The 14875-nt window shown below is 41.4% G+C and overlaps 2 protein-coding genes across 4 annotated transcripts in view; one reads left to right on the top strand and one right to left on the bottom strand.

Annotated features, from left to right (window-relative positions):
* Nucleotides 1-14875, top strand: part of ctnnd2b (catenin (cadherin-associated protein), delta 2b) — a 224990-nt gene that overhangs the window by 57314 nt on the left and 152801 nt on the right. The gene's annotated exons all lie outside the window — the stretch shown is intronic.
* LOC120741873 (zinc finger CCHC domain-containing protein 12-like) lies at nucleotides 3922-7540 on the bottom strand. The gene is made up of 2 exons (XM_040044973.1): nucleotides 7298-7540; nucleotides 3922-6907 (listed from the first exon to the last, which is right to left on the bottom strand). Exon 2 carries the CDS (start codon nucleotides 6134-6136, stop codon nucleotides 4376-4378), a length of 1761 nt encoding a protein of 586 aa, XP_039900907.1. The 5' UTR covers nucleotides 6137-6907; nucleotides 7298-7540; the 3' UTR covers nucleotides 3922-4375.

Here is a 14875-nt window from a genome sequence, read left to right as displayed (position 1 = left end):
TGCAGGATCTGGTGGAGTGAGATCTTCATCAGTCATTGTAGGTGTCAAGTTGGGTTCGGGAATGTCAATCACAACATGGTCTGAAGACCTAGCATCGGAAGGAACATAGTCCACATGACTTGTGTTAGAGACTTCAGGTTGTGTCAAGGCAGGTTTTCCAATATCAGGTAAGGACGTTTCCGGTACAGCAGTGTCAGGGGATGATACAGGGGGATGACTGTCCAATTGCTGTTGGGCTTTAGGATGAGCTGACTCAGTTTGAATGTAAGGGGCTTTTGTGATGATTTGTGGATTCCATGTGCCAATACATAATTCCTCTTCATCACTCATCTCATCACTGTACTCTCCTCCATTATCCTTGTCGTTGCCTTTTGTGCAGTTTGGTTTACTCCTGGTCCTCATTTTCCTCTGATTCCCATTTTGAGAGTCCGATCCAACCTGATCTTCAACAGGTAAGAACCCGCAAGGGAGAAGCAAATCCCTGTGCAATGTACGCTGGGGGCCGTCTCTGTTTTCCGGTTTGACAACATACACTGGGCTGTCTTTGACCCGTTTGACAACAATGTGAATATTTTGTTCCCAACGGTTAGCAAGTTTGTGCTTCCCTCTAACATTCACGTTCCTTACTAAAACTCTGTCACCTGGAAACAGTTCTGCAGCTTTGATCTTTTTATCAAACCTCATTTTATTCTTCTCACCCATCTTTTGTGAATGTTCGCTGGCAAGGGTGTAACTCTCTTGGAGGTTTTGGCGAAGGCCTTTAACATAGTCAGAGTAAGACTTCGGACTGGTTTTGTCTGGGTGAGTACCAAGGACAAGATCAATAGGCAACCTCGGCTGTCTGCCGAACATAAGTTCGTATGGACAGTACCCTGTTGTGTCATTTCGTGTACAGTTGTAGGCATGTGTTAATGGCCTAACAAAGTCTCTCCAATGGTACTTGTCTTTGTCCTCCAGTGTGCCTAACATGTCTAAGAGAGTCCTATTGTACCTTTCCACCGGGTTTCCTCGTGGATGATAGGGCGTTGTGCGAATTTTGCTTGTCCCAATCAATGTGCAGAGCTCTTTAACAAGCTTAGATTCAAAATCTCTGCCTTGGTCACTAAGCAGACGGCTAGGGATACCATAGGGGATGATAAGGTGATCCCAAAGAGCCCTGGCTATTGTCTTAGCCTTTTGATCTTTTGTCGGGACCGCGACTGCAAATTTTGTGAAATGGTCCGTCAATACTAACACATTTCTGGTGTCTCGACTATCGGGCTCAATACACAAGTAATCAATGCACACTAGCTCAAGAGGGTAAGTTGCCTGGATATTCTGTAGTGGAGCAGCCTTTTGGGGAAGGGCCTTCCTCATGAGACAACGTGAGCATTTCTTACACTTCTCTTCAATGGACTGAGCCATTCGTGGCCAGTAGAACCTTGCCCGAGCGAGATGTAAGGCACGCTCAACCCCGAGGTGACCAACCTTGTCATGTACACCTTTCAGGGCTCTGTCGCGGTACTTTTGGGGCAGTACTAACTGGTACACAAGGGAATCTCTGTCATTGAATTTCCTGTAAAGCACGCCATTACTGAGCTCGAGTTTGTTCCATTGTTTCAGAAGGAGTTTAACATCTGACGATTCAAGATTTGCTTCTTTGGGGCTGGGTTTCAAGCCTCTTCTCAACAGGGCTATAACACGAGCGAGAGAAGGATCATCCTTTTGTGCAGCGCACCAATCAGCATCTGTCATTGAGGGTAAGATGTCTTCTCCATAAGCCTCAGTGACTGAGCTGGGGTCAATAGCAAGACTCTCGACAACTGAGAGGGTTTCTGAATGGCATGACACTGAGTGACGCTGACACAAGGCAGAAAACGTTTCATGGTCAAGATTGTTTGGCATGTTAATGAGACGTTCTTTCATGTCATCAATACGAGCTTTTTCTTTGACAAATGCCTCATCTTCATGAGGAGGCTCTTGAGGCCGCCGTGACAACCCATCAGCATCTTTGTTTGCTTGACCTGCCCTGTACTTAATATGGAAATTGTAAGTAGACAAGGCAGCCAGCCACCTGTGTCCTGCCGCATCTAATTTCGCAGTTGTCAAAACATAAGTTAGCGGGTTATTGTCGGTCAGGACTGTGAAGCTAGAACCGTAAAGGTAGTCATTGAACTTTTCACACACAGCCCACTTGAGGGCTAAGAATTCAAGTTTGTGTGTGGGATAGTTCTGTTCACTCTTAGAAAGCCCCCTGCTAGCGTAAGCAACTGCTCTCAGCCTCCCCTCTTGCTCCTGATAGAGCGCAGCTCCCAACCCATCCCGACAAGCATCCGTGTGCAATACATAGGGGAGTTGTGGGTTGGCAAAAGCAAGAATTGGTGCAGAAGTCAGCTTTTCGATTATTGTTCGGAAGGAGGTTTCACACTCATGAGTCCATTGCTCCCCGAGAGGCTGAGTGGGACTGTAGGAAAGTCTGGGTGGTTCTCTCTTGTAAATCTTGCCTCTCTTCTTCGGTGGCCGGTAACCGGCAGTGAGACGATTCAACGGTTTGGCTATCTTGGAGTACCCTTCAACGAAACGCCTATAGTATCCAGCGAAGCCTAAAAAACATTTAAGCTCTTTGAAATTAGATGGGCGTGGCCAACATTTCAGAGCAGAGATCTTTTCGGGATCGGTGTGGACTCCGTGAGCATCCACAACATGCCCTAAGTACTTCACAGATGTTTTGAAGAAGTGGCATTTTTCTGGGGATAATTTAAGACCGTAGTCTCTCAAGCGAGTAAGAACTTTCATTAGCCTGGATTCGTGCTCTTCTAATGTGTCTGAGAACACAATCAGGTCGTCTAAAAAGACAAGCACTTCGGTGAGGTGGAGGTCACCCACACACTTCTCCATCAGGCGTTGGAAGGTGCTTGGGGCATTTGTAACACCCTGTGGCATCCTATTAAATTCATAGAAGCCAAGAGGACACACAAAGGCTGTCTTAGGCTTGTCCTCCTCGGCTACCTCCACCTGATAGTAACCGGACTTAAGGTCCATGACCGAAAACCATTTAGCTCCACTCAGAGCTGTGAATGTCTCCTCAATATTTGGCAGGGCATATGCATCTCGAATAGTTCTTAGATTTAGTTTACGGTAATCTATGCATAGCCTTATCGAGCCATTCTTTTTCCTTACCAAAACAATTGGTGAGGCAAAAGGACTTTGTGACTCTCGAATGATGCCTGCATCCAGTAATTCTCTTAAATGTTGTTTGACAGCTTCTCTGTCACTTGGGTGTATGGGCCTTGGCCACTCTTTGAAAGGTGTTTCATTGTTCAATTTGATTCGGTGCTTCACAGCTGTGGTGTGGCCATGGGACATGTCATTGAGAGCAAAAACTTCAGGGATGGATCTCAGTTTTCCCAGAATTCGCTCTTTCCATTGCTCTGGGATGGGAGAATCATCAAGGTTGAATGTGAGGTTGTCGCTGTCTGGTTCATTTTGACTTGGAGGATTCCGAGTTTGACTTGATGCTAGTGGGGAAACGTGTTGGGCTGCACAAGCTTGAGCAACAATGCTATTTGACTGCAACGTAACGGCATGTTCACTAACATTGTGTACAATGACAGGTACTTTACTGCTGGAATTAAAGGGAATGTCTACTAAAGCTGATTCAAGAAGCAATCCACCTGGTAACTTGTATTGCTCATGCGGCTCAAGAACAAAACTTGTGTTCCGGTTGTTCTTTCTTAACCTCACATTTCCCATTAGGCATTGTTTGTGTCTTGCAGGGATTGTCACTGCCCCTTTGCTATGCAACATGACAGGGCAGGAATGAGTATCATTTCTTTGTACTTGGGCAACATGTTGAAGGATCGTTGCAAACTGCTTAGAGTGTAGCTTACGAATGAACTTGGGACCATCTTGATGTACTAACTGTCCATAAACCCATAAAAGCACATTTGTCCCTATCAACAGCGGAATTCTACTGTTAAAGTGACACTCAGGAACAACAAGGGCCAAGACAGTTAATTGTTGTTCTTTGCCTGCAATGTTTTCGGGAAATGTAATGCAAGTCTGAACATAACCCAAGTATGGCACGTTGTGCCCTCCTGCTCCTTCAATTTCAAGAAGAGCATGTATTGGCTGGATGGGAAGGTGGGAAAGGTGCATCTTGTGAAAAGACTCAGAAATGGTCGTAACCTGTGAGCCTGAGTCCATTACGGATTCACAAGTACTGAGGCTGCACAGCGTGGGCCTATGAGACCTTGAGGGAAGAGGAAGTTAGGATCTAGGCTGTCTATGGGATGAATGGGTTCTGTGATTTGCACTTCAGGACCACAAGCTAATGTCTCGGGACTGGGGGAATCAAGGGTTTCAGCTCCTGGGTGTCCCACGACAGGAGCTGCCACTAGTTTAAAGCAAACGGGGCTGTGGCCTGTCGTGCAGCAAAATCAGCCTGTTTCTTTCTCAACTCTGCATGCTTTTCTCGGACAAGTGTAGGATTAGCGTCATTTGTGCAGCTTACTGCAATATGATTGTCTTCCCCACACTTAAAGCAAAACCATGCCCTAGGTGTGCCAGGGACTTTAGCAAATGTCTGTGAGTTTCTGGTGTTGACAGCTAGAGAATTTTTGGGCTCATATTTCTCAGGTTTGGTTGAATGTCTTTGGCTTTGGACAAGCATTTGGACTTGTTTGGTCAACTCGGCTATTTGACTTTCAAGCTTGGCAGTTTCATTTGGTTTTGGGTTCACAGATTTGGATTTAGTGCTTACAAGAGGTTCAGTACTTGGGGTGGTGCTCCTTGGCCTTTGAGTTAAAGTTAACTGTTCAACTTGCTTTGTGAGTTCATTGACTTTTTGTTCGAGTTTCACAGCTTCACTGTCGGTTGGAGTAGGAGTCGCAAGTGGCGCTTGGCCAAAGGTGGGCATACTAAAAACTGAGTGTGCATGTGCAGCAGCTTTTGTTGCACCCAAATGTTTCTTCATGCGGTCCAACTTGGCGAAACGACGCTCTTCCTCAGTCCTTAACATGAGGAGAAGCTCCGAAAATGAGGGTGGAAAGCTCTTTTTTGCTTCAAGCTGGAGACTTATTATCAAGCTTTGGTCCCAGCAACCTCTAATGAATTGCTTAAGAAGCAGTTCATTTACATTTGTAGGAGGGGCTCCCCCTCTAGAAATGACTCGTGTGAGAAGGCTGTGAAGACGGTTCAAGAAGGCAGATGGGTTTTCTCCGCTGTTTTGATTCGAGCCAAGAAAGGCAGTGTAAAGTTCTTCACCGTCCTCAACAACTCCATAGGCTGAATCAAGCTGAGTGACATAAGTGCTTGGTGTCGCAGTGACCCCCAGAGGCTTTACAATTTCAGATGCAGGGCTAAGCAAGCTCTCAAGTATCTTCCTCACTTTGAGGGCATCAGTCAGAAAAGGGTCACTGAGTAGAAGATCGACTTGGGTACGCCATGTCTCATAGTCGACTTCACCGTTGGGCCGTGGAAGTCGGCCTGAGAAGGTACGTATCTTAGCATGAGCAAGGGGTGCGTGACTTGGCTCATTACGAATAACATGTTCAACCACTACTTTCTGAATATGCGAAGGGTTGTAGATGCTCTCGTCTACATGTACTGGACCAGCAAAAGTGTCAGTATGTGGGCTGAAAGCACTTGTGGGTTCTACGGGTTCACTTGAATCAGTATTGGGAATGATGTCAGCTGTCGTATTAACGTTATGGTCAACGGGTGATCGTGTCTCAGTCTGGGGGGTAGGGCTGGCCTGCAATTCGCCTTGGAAAATACTGAGGAAGCCTGCCCTCCCACTGCCCCCCATAAACTCAAGTTCCTTCAGGTATCTACGGGCCACTTCCTTGCCCATTTCTTCTTGGGTGATATCTCTGACGGTTTTGGAAACCCATTTCACTGTAGGGTCTAAAGGGCTGACAACTTCCCCTAAGGTGGAAGGGTCTATCTTTAAGATAGCCTGTTCAGACTCATACACTATAAGTGTTCTGCCTTCGGGCTGATGTGGCTCATCAGGGACCCTGACAATGTTAGAGATCTTACCATTGACTTCAAAAACATTAGTTATATCATGTTCACTACGATGTCTTTCAATACCTGTAATAAGCAGGGTTTTCTGGCTATCAACTCTAAAGCGTTCACAAAGGTCAAGTGCCATTTTCGAAAATAAACGTATTACTCAGTGTGTCATATGAGTTGGAGGTAAAACCACTATGCCAATCTCCTGGCTGGCTCGCCACTAGTTGTCACCCTTTTTAACTGAGTAGTCCAAAATCAGTCAAATCCACAGTAATCTGTCATACAAAGTCAAGGAAAAAAACAATATTTGAGAATCTACTCTTGTTGGGTTCAGTTAGGATCGTAAGGAGACTGGCAGTGGTAACTCAACTTAAAGAAGGAATATCCCTCCACTCAGAATGAGACACTGACAACAACTTAAAGGGAGAAAAGTGATTTGAGTGTATTCAACATTTAAATGCTCCAAAACATAGACATGAACAATACATTTAGACCTTTTCAAACATATAAATCTCAACAATGTACAATATATCACTTAAAGTGTCCATAAATGTATCAGGTAGGCTGTCCATTTCAGTTCAGTGCACTTAGTATTCAGTGTTCTTAGTAAGTGTTAATTGTCTTTAGTCACAGTTTTTGCTTTTTTGATGCATCAGTTTTTTGTGTTAAGTGGAATCAGATCTGACCCCCAAAAAAAGAAAAAAAGTAACAACATAAAGTGTCCTGAGATCTCAGAAAAAACGTTAATCCAAAAAAAAATTTGCAATCGTTGTATCCTACCACCCTCCAAGGAAACAGGTGGCCTTCAGATTGAGAACGTCCTTTCTAGGCACCTCCAGTGGCATCCAGTCCTTAGATGGCACCGCTCGGTCCTTGCAGCAGATTTCTACCACGTAAAAAAAAAACCAGCCTGCACACAACGTGCAGTGCAATCACTCACTTGTAAAATAAAACATGTGTTTCTCTAGTGTTATCCTTTTTTTTCCTCACACATCACACATCTATACAGTTCTTATTGGCCAATAACAATTTATCAACAACAAAAATACATTCCACTGCAAATCATGAAGCATGAAAAGTGTCTCCGTGGTGTGTTAGCTAAAACTTCACATGTAAGCGCATTAGCCCAGGGAGCACATGTGGGTACGCTAGCATACTCTCCACAGGCTAACACAGCTAAGCAATCGTTAGCAGGTTCTAAGACAAATATCACATTTCCGACAAGCATTGTATCCTGACTGGTTTTATGCTCAGAAACTAGACTATGAATCACAACTGCAACTGCAACTGTGAGACTCACCAGGATATTCTTCATAGAAAACATTAATTCCGTAGCGCAACACGTTACAGGACTGAATATCCACACAGCTTTGCGCATCTAGCTCCGTGCAGGCGGATGCAGTGAAAGAAAGTCACCACGCACGCGCTATGGTGCATTCATGGTACATGGGAAAACTCAGCATTTAACAAAACAGTAACACTTCAAATTAGAATAAAAACAGAATACAATTGGCAATAAAATAACCATGGGTTACACAGTCATTTGTCACTTCCTTTCAAACTTGTTTTTGCATTGTGCCATTTTTCACTACGTTTGGGCCGATGCCAGTGTTTGTTACCAGGCACTAAAAAACCCACGTATTTTTTGAAACAGTGTGGGTGCCCAAACTTCCTGTTTGGTTCATAAAGACAGGGTCAGGCATGAGAAAAAGCTTCACCCACACTCTCACACACGGACATGCAGTCTGCAAAAAAAAAACCAACAACCCACAAACACATGCGTTTACACACTGCCAATCAAACTCTTTTGCCTCTGCTGACTCACACCAGGAGATCCCTGCTGCTGTTTTTCCTTCGTTTCCTTCTCCCCGCGTGAGATTGATTAGCCATTCGACGTTGTATTTATCACATCTGTCAGCTTTTGTCCTTGTATCGTTCATCATCTCTTTGCTGTCACCACATCTGCTACTGGGGAAAGCACAGTGTGAAGTCTGAAAGAGTTTGATTCTACTGTGAGACATGGCCTATTTGAGAAAGCTGACATATTGTCTTATTGAATGACAGATCAAGTGAAAGTAGCTCAGGGTATTGATTAGCTGTCTTTTGCTTACAGCTTGGTAGCATCTGACAATCCAGTCGGTTCTGAAATATCAAGTTGTGAATGTGCATTCAGCAGTCATGGATCTACAACAGCAAGAAGGCCACACAAGGTTTTGTGCCAGTGTGCAGTGTGTAGCAGTGCTAGCTTATAAACTTAGCACTCTACTATGGGAAGCGTAATATTTTTTCTACTGATAGCATTTTTTAACAAGGGATTGATTGATTGATTGGATTGATTTACACTATGCTCTCTTTAAAGACACAAGACTTATTCAATATGCTGGTCTAGAACTTCCTCAGGATCCCTCATACTGTAACTACTTGGCTCTGAAAATACATATAGTTTCATTCATACGTACATAAGAGTTACCAACTTTTAGAGTGTGGCCATGGGTTTGGCCATCACAGGTGTCATGACTTACAGTATATTGGGATTCTAATATGTCAACAAAATCAAACAACATCAAGTGTAAAGGCCTTAATTCCCCAGAAAGTTGTGAAAAAACTATACAAAATTCAGGCATTTTCAGATCCAAATCAAAAGTTTTGTTTTTGCAGAAAAATTGTCCCCAAACAACACATTGTGACAAAAATAAAATCGACATAACCCAAAAACACAGGATCCCAAAACAGAAACTCAAAGGAAAAACCCTCCAATGTAGTAAAGACAGAAAGCAAAGACTCAAAAGGAACAAAAGTCACTATGAGATTATTAAATCAAAGCAAGAATCCAAAACTTCAATCACTGGAGTAAATTGAACCCAGACAGGCCCCCAAATTCAAATATATTCACAACAAATCCTAAAACAAAAAAGACAAATCCTGGGACCAAATCCAGAACAAGTCAGTGTTCATATATACTGTATGGTACACAGTTTTTGTGCTGTTAATGCCAGAGGAGGTTACTGAGTCAGCAGAGTGACTTTTTACACACTATGATACTCGGCACTCAGCGATGCTGCGCTGTAGCTTATGTACTGTGCTAGTTTGTGGCTGTGATTCTTAAACACTTCCTCTTTGCAGTAAAACCTCTCGGAGTGGATCAAGGAATATCCAGGAGGGAAAAAATTTCACAATCTGACTTGTTACATCAGTTGCATCATATCCAAGTGGCAACAGTGCTAACCGCCATTATATTATACAATATTTTTTAAAATTTGAATGAGATTATACTTAATTTTCACATTTTAAACACACAATTTCAGAAAACTTGTAATTACAATATGTTACTGTGTTTTATAGCTGATAGCTGTAAAAATAGATATTGACAAAAGTGTCCAGTTTACATGTTTCTTGTCTTTCTTATGAGCAAAATAATAATGTTTAAAGTCATGCAAAAAAGAAAGGATTCAAAATATGAGATTGTTATACACAAACGATTGTGCTTTGGATAAAAAGAAATGTACTATGATGGTTAATTTAAATGTGCTATGTTTTCATTCCTTTAGCAGTCCTCAGGGACAGCCCACATCACATCAGCGGCACATACAAATCAGATGCTTTGCAGCTGGCCGCATGTCATCGTAGTAAATACCCACTGAATCAGGGTGTTGTTAGAATGCCAAATTTTTATCGCCCTGTGATCATTCGCATTAGGTGAGCGAGATTTCTAATGCATTTGCCTTGACAAATCCAAGATGGCAGTCTCACTGAGCTGACACACAATTACATTCACGTATGAAAACACAATGAAGCTAACAGCTTATCTTGTTAGAGACCACGACTGCATGCTTTTGCTCTGTTTAGTCCTGAACTGGAGTACATCACAGCTATAACCTTCGTTTCCATTACGGTGGCAACATGACCTCCTGCTGTGTTTTTACAAGCCGCTACATCGCTGAAGCAGAGTTCACATGTTGTTGCACTTCCCGCCTATTCAGAGAAGAAAACATGACAATGCGTTCAAGGATACAAAAACAGAAGCAGTGAAAAGAAGTAGAAATGTAGCCAGATTTTCCTCACCTGGCTACATTTCTGCTTCGTTTCTAGGGGATACAAAAATAAATGAAAAGAAAATGCATCACCCTGGCATTATAACTGTTATCCAACTCGATATTTTCTTTCTTTTAGGCAAATTGTGGTGTTTCTGCAGCTTCTCAGTCACTGGATAATTAATGTGTATCATGGTGCTCAGTGGAATTATTCTCTCTAATTGGCAGCGCAGCAGAAAACAGATTTTCTCAGGTCTGACCTACAACTCGTATGAATCCAAATTAAAAACAGTTTAAGCTGCAGGTAATTAAAGGTATACCGTTATTTTCTCCGTATGGCTAATTAAACCCGGTCCATTTCCCTCTCTTCACACACAAGCATGTCCTTATGACAAATATTGAAATATTACCCCCGTTGTACTTTTACTTGATCATGTTGCTTCTGCGTTTGGCAAAATCCACTTTTAACATGCTCAGTTTCAAACTCTCACTCCACTTCTGATTGATATAATGTCATGAGAAAACCCCCCCCCCTGAGGATTAATAGCTTTTTGAAAACAATCGGCCCTACAGTGTGTTAATTCTGCCGGTTCTGTTATCGGTGTTTTTGCATAGCAGCCTTGTGATAATAATGGGCCTGTCCTCCCCCTCCCCATCCCACTGCTGCTCTTTTCATTTGTTTATTAAGGATTAATTAAGATTTGTTTAGCACCGGCTAACTCATTAAGTTACCAAATATAGTTCTCTTCAAAGTTCGCAGCAGAGTTAGATATTCATAAGAAGCGGTTTCAAAGTGGATCAAATATTTATTTTATTTTACTTCTTATGTAAGGAGGCACGGAGAAAAGGGGAAAGCAGAATATTTAAGGGCTGAGGAGGGAGGAGAGGAATTTGTATGTGCTCCCACTACCACTACTGTCACCACCACCCTGGGCAAAGTGTTGGCACATGAGAAAGTCTTCTATCTAGTCCTATTTCCAGCTGAAGGAAGACTCCAGGCCACAGCATCATAGTATAAATAGGAGCAGTCTCGCTTCTGCTGTGCAGTGCAGTTACCTTGTATATGTGCATCCATACTGAATAAACTTCCTGCAAAACATCGCCCCCTGCAGCCTATGGTGGACCAAGTTGAGCTTTCTGGTGATTCTGTTGGAAGATCTACCATCAGTTTTAACATCAGCTGCTTCATTTTTGATAAGAAGAATTCTTTAGAATTAGAAATCAAGATTTTTCCATCAGCACCTAGACAGCTTATTAAATAGATTACAAACACCCAGCTTTAATCCAGTTCGGAGATTTTTTTTTCTTTTTCACATACTTTGGTTGTAACAAGTGGACATTTGAGGTATTGTTGCATTTTTTTTCACCTCGAAGCAGTCTGAACATTCTCCTCCGACCTCTGGCATCAACAAGGTGATTTCACCAGGCGAACAGCCGCTGGATATTTTCTGGTTTTCAGACATTTCTCTGTAAACTGTCAGCAGTTTCTGAAATTCTCAGATCAGCCTGTATGGCACAAAATCTCCAAAATCATCTCTCTTCCCCGTTCTGGTCCTCAGTTTGAACTTTATGAGGTCATCTTGACCATGCCCATATGGAAAAGATATATATAAATCTTATAAAGTTTGTATCTGTCTTGTGTGAAACTTGTATGAAAAGCATATAAGAGTGAAAACAGATATAAGATCCCTTGAAAAATTATATAATGAAACTTGTATGTTTTGGATACTTACTAAAACAATGTATGAAAGTAATGAGAAAGTGGCCACTTTCATGAGTAAATCATGTAAGCCTTATATGATTTACTCATGAAAGTGGTCACTTTCATGAGTAATCACATATAAGTTTTTACTATTTCTTTTCCATATGGGTGTCTACATGTCTAAACGCACTGAATTCCTGCTATGTGTGCGTTACCGAGCAGTTGAACAGGTACATCCACACAAGAGAGTTCTGGTTTTGACTCAGAGCTCAGATTTCTGTGACCCAGTGAACCTGTGCATTGTTTTCCTCTCCTCTGGTCCTGCCCACTCCACCTCAGCCCCAAACTCAGTGGATTAAAATTCCTAACAGTAAAAGTATTAATCCACTTGACTTAAGAGTCAAGAAGCAGTTCAGTTCTTGTTAAAGGTACAGACCACATGTAACGTGCTATTAGACGGATTAGCAGAGCTCCTTGAAAGGGAAGAAAACGGAGGAAACAATGAGGACATCCAATTCAAGTTAACCTCACAAACTAACAAAGTAATTACATAGATTAATTATTAACATAGACATGCAAATAAGCCCACTGTAATTCTGTTTACTTACACATTTCATACAAAGAGTTTAGCTTGAGAGCATCACTCTTACTCCAGCTCTATGTACCCTGCTTTAGTTCATAGAGCTTGCTGTGTGTGCTCACAGTTGCATAATCGCTGTCTGCAAGAGGAATTTAGTGAGCCGTTAATTTGTGGGCAATTGAAGGCATATAAAGTATTTTTGCACGTATGCGCGCTTTTCGCCTGTGGCTGTTAGCTGTCTCTGGCTTAAAGTAGAAAACGATGAGAACAGAGGCAGAGCGGTGCATTGTGGGTAGACAGGAATGGCCAAGGGGCTTTTGCATTTGGCAGCTCATGTCTTTGCCAACTTTCTCACCGCTACCTGCCACAGAAAGAGAAAGTTTGTGACAAGGGACTGATAGGCTTGGGTTTTGTGTGTGCGCGCACGCAGTCCGGCACTTTAGACGTGACTTGTGGTGTGCTGTATTATGCAAAAGGAAGGCCAGATGGTTGAAACTGCAAAGTAAAAGATACTACACTTGATATTTGATGAGCATAAGTCTAGCAGTAGATGCTGATTACATGCAGCAGTGTAACATGTGCTGGGATTTAGCTCATGCATTAAAGAGCACAGAGCATTTCTCTCCACATTGCATGATCATTTTGATTTAATGTTCTCTACTGTAGACAGTGGGGGAATAGTTATTTGATCCCCGGCTGAATTTTGCTCACTTAGAAAGAAATGAAGAGTCTCTAATTTTAATGGTAGTTTAATTTTAATGGAAGGAAACATAATATCAACCAAAAATCCAGAAAAAAAAACACATTATGTAAAAGTTCTACATTGATATGTACATCATTGGATGAACTGAATTATTGAGTCATTTTGTTTTTCCTAAATGTTGCAAATATAGTTGTCATTTTCTCAGATAAGGGATATCTGCAATTGATTGTAATCTGTGTGCCACATGGGATCCCAGACAGTTTTGAGGAGCCAGAATTCTGGCTGATTTATACACGGTCAAATACTTATTTCACTCAATGATATGCAAATTAATTTTTATGTAATGTTTGGTTGATTCTGTCTCTATTAAAATGAAGCTACCATTAAAAAAAACAGACTGCTCATTTCTAAAATTACAAATACAGCATGGGATCAAATAATTATCTCCCCCCACTGAACATATAATCTTTCCAGTTAAGCAGAATGTTTCTCCTGCCATAGAGTGCACTCTGAAAATTACTACCTAGAAAAATGCACGTGGAGTAAATTTTTCTAGGTTTGTCTGTGAAGGTTCTCAGTCATGCAGGTCATCGTAGTCTAAGGAGCTTGGAAAGAAAAGCGTCTGGACTTGAAGATGTTTCACCTCTCATCCGAGAAGCTTCTTCTTCATGTTGGTTTTATACATATATACACACATATACACATGCATACATATATATACATATATATACATATACATATATATGTATATATATGTATATGTGTATATATATATATATATATATATATATATATATATATATATATATATATATATATGTATATATATGTATGCATGTGCGATTATATATATACACATTCATCTCCAACATACTGAAGAAGCTTCTTGGATGAGAGGTGAAACGTCCAGACGCTTTTTTAGGTTTGCTACAACAGTGAAATACAACTGAAAAAGTCTTAAATTCAGGCTTATAGAGTTGGATTCAGCTTTAAATTAAAAGTATTTACAAAGTTTTGCCTCATATTTTGGACCATCTTCTCTTCTACATTTATATTCAGGAAAATAAAAAAGTCTGTATTTGTTATATTTTCATTTTCTTTAATGAAAAATGAAAATGTATTTTAAAAATTGAAGGGTGGATTTCTTTACTGACAGTGCTGAAAATGTTCATCAATATTATAAAATATTACTGATACATTAAAGGTTGATAAGTGTCAGTGGTGATGTGTGGTTAACCTAGTAAAATCACATTCATTTAAATCTAAAATGCTGTATTCACATCGCAGTGCTCAGATCAGGTTTGCTGCTCTGTTTTTTTTTTTACCTAAACTCGTCTGCAAGCAAAAAATGAAGAATACCAAAGACAAAACACGCTGTCATACAGAAAACATGGCATGATGGTGAGGATAAGAACAGAGACATTTCTTTAATTACGGTTGCTGATTCTGTGTAAATACCGAGTTGGAGACAGGTGTCTTTGACGTGCGAGATGAATTACCTCACTGAAGCAGATTTCTGCAAAAATTTCCGGATGTTGGGAGGACGGTTACTTTTAACCCCATCTGTCAGTGTCCCTCCACATTTGTAACACTTGAAGCTAGACCATCAGGTGAGCGATGTTAAGTCCACATGAATTCTGATTTGACTCTTCAGTGTGATAGTGCACTTTTTCTTTTTTTTTTTCTTTTTTTAGCTGTACCTGATTTAGGACCAAATATGGAAGTGGTCCGAATAAGAACTGAAAAGATCAGATTGCATATGATCTCTGGGTGGAGGGACACTATGTGACAAAAAAATGCAATTCAAAAGACCCCTATGAAGGTTACAACCAGGCACAGGCCTGGAACAGTAAGATGAGGGC

The sequence above is a fragment of the Simochromis diagramma genome, unplaced genomic scaffold (genome assembly GCF_900408965.1).
Source record: "Simochromis diagramma unplaced genomic scaffold, fSimDia1.1 OVJJ01000663.1, whole genome shotgun sequence".
Classification (NCBI taxonomy): Eukaryota; Metazoa; Chordata; class Actinopteri; order Cichliformes; family Cichlidae; genus Simochromis; species Simochromis diagramma.
The sequence above is the reverse complement of the archived record's forward strand: the minus strand, read 5'-3'. Positions and strand labels throughout refer to the sequence as shown.

Excerpts from the sequence above, each read along its gene's own strand:
- LOC120741873 (XM_040044973.1), bottom strand. The coding sequence starts at position 6,136 with ATGGCACTTGACCTTTGTGAACGCTTTAGAGTTGATAGCCAGAAAACC.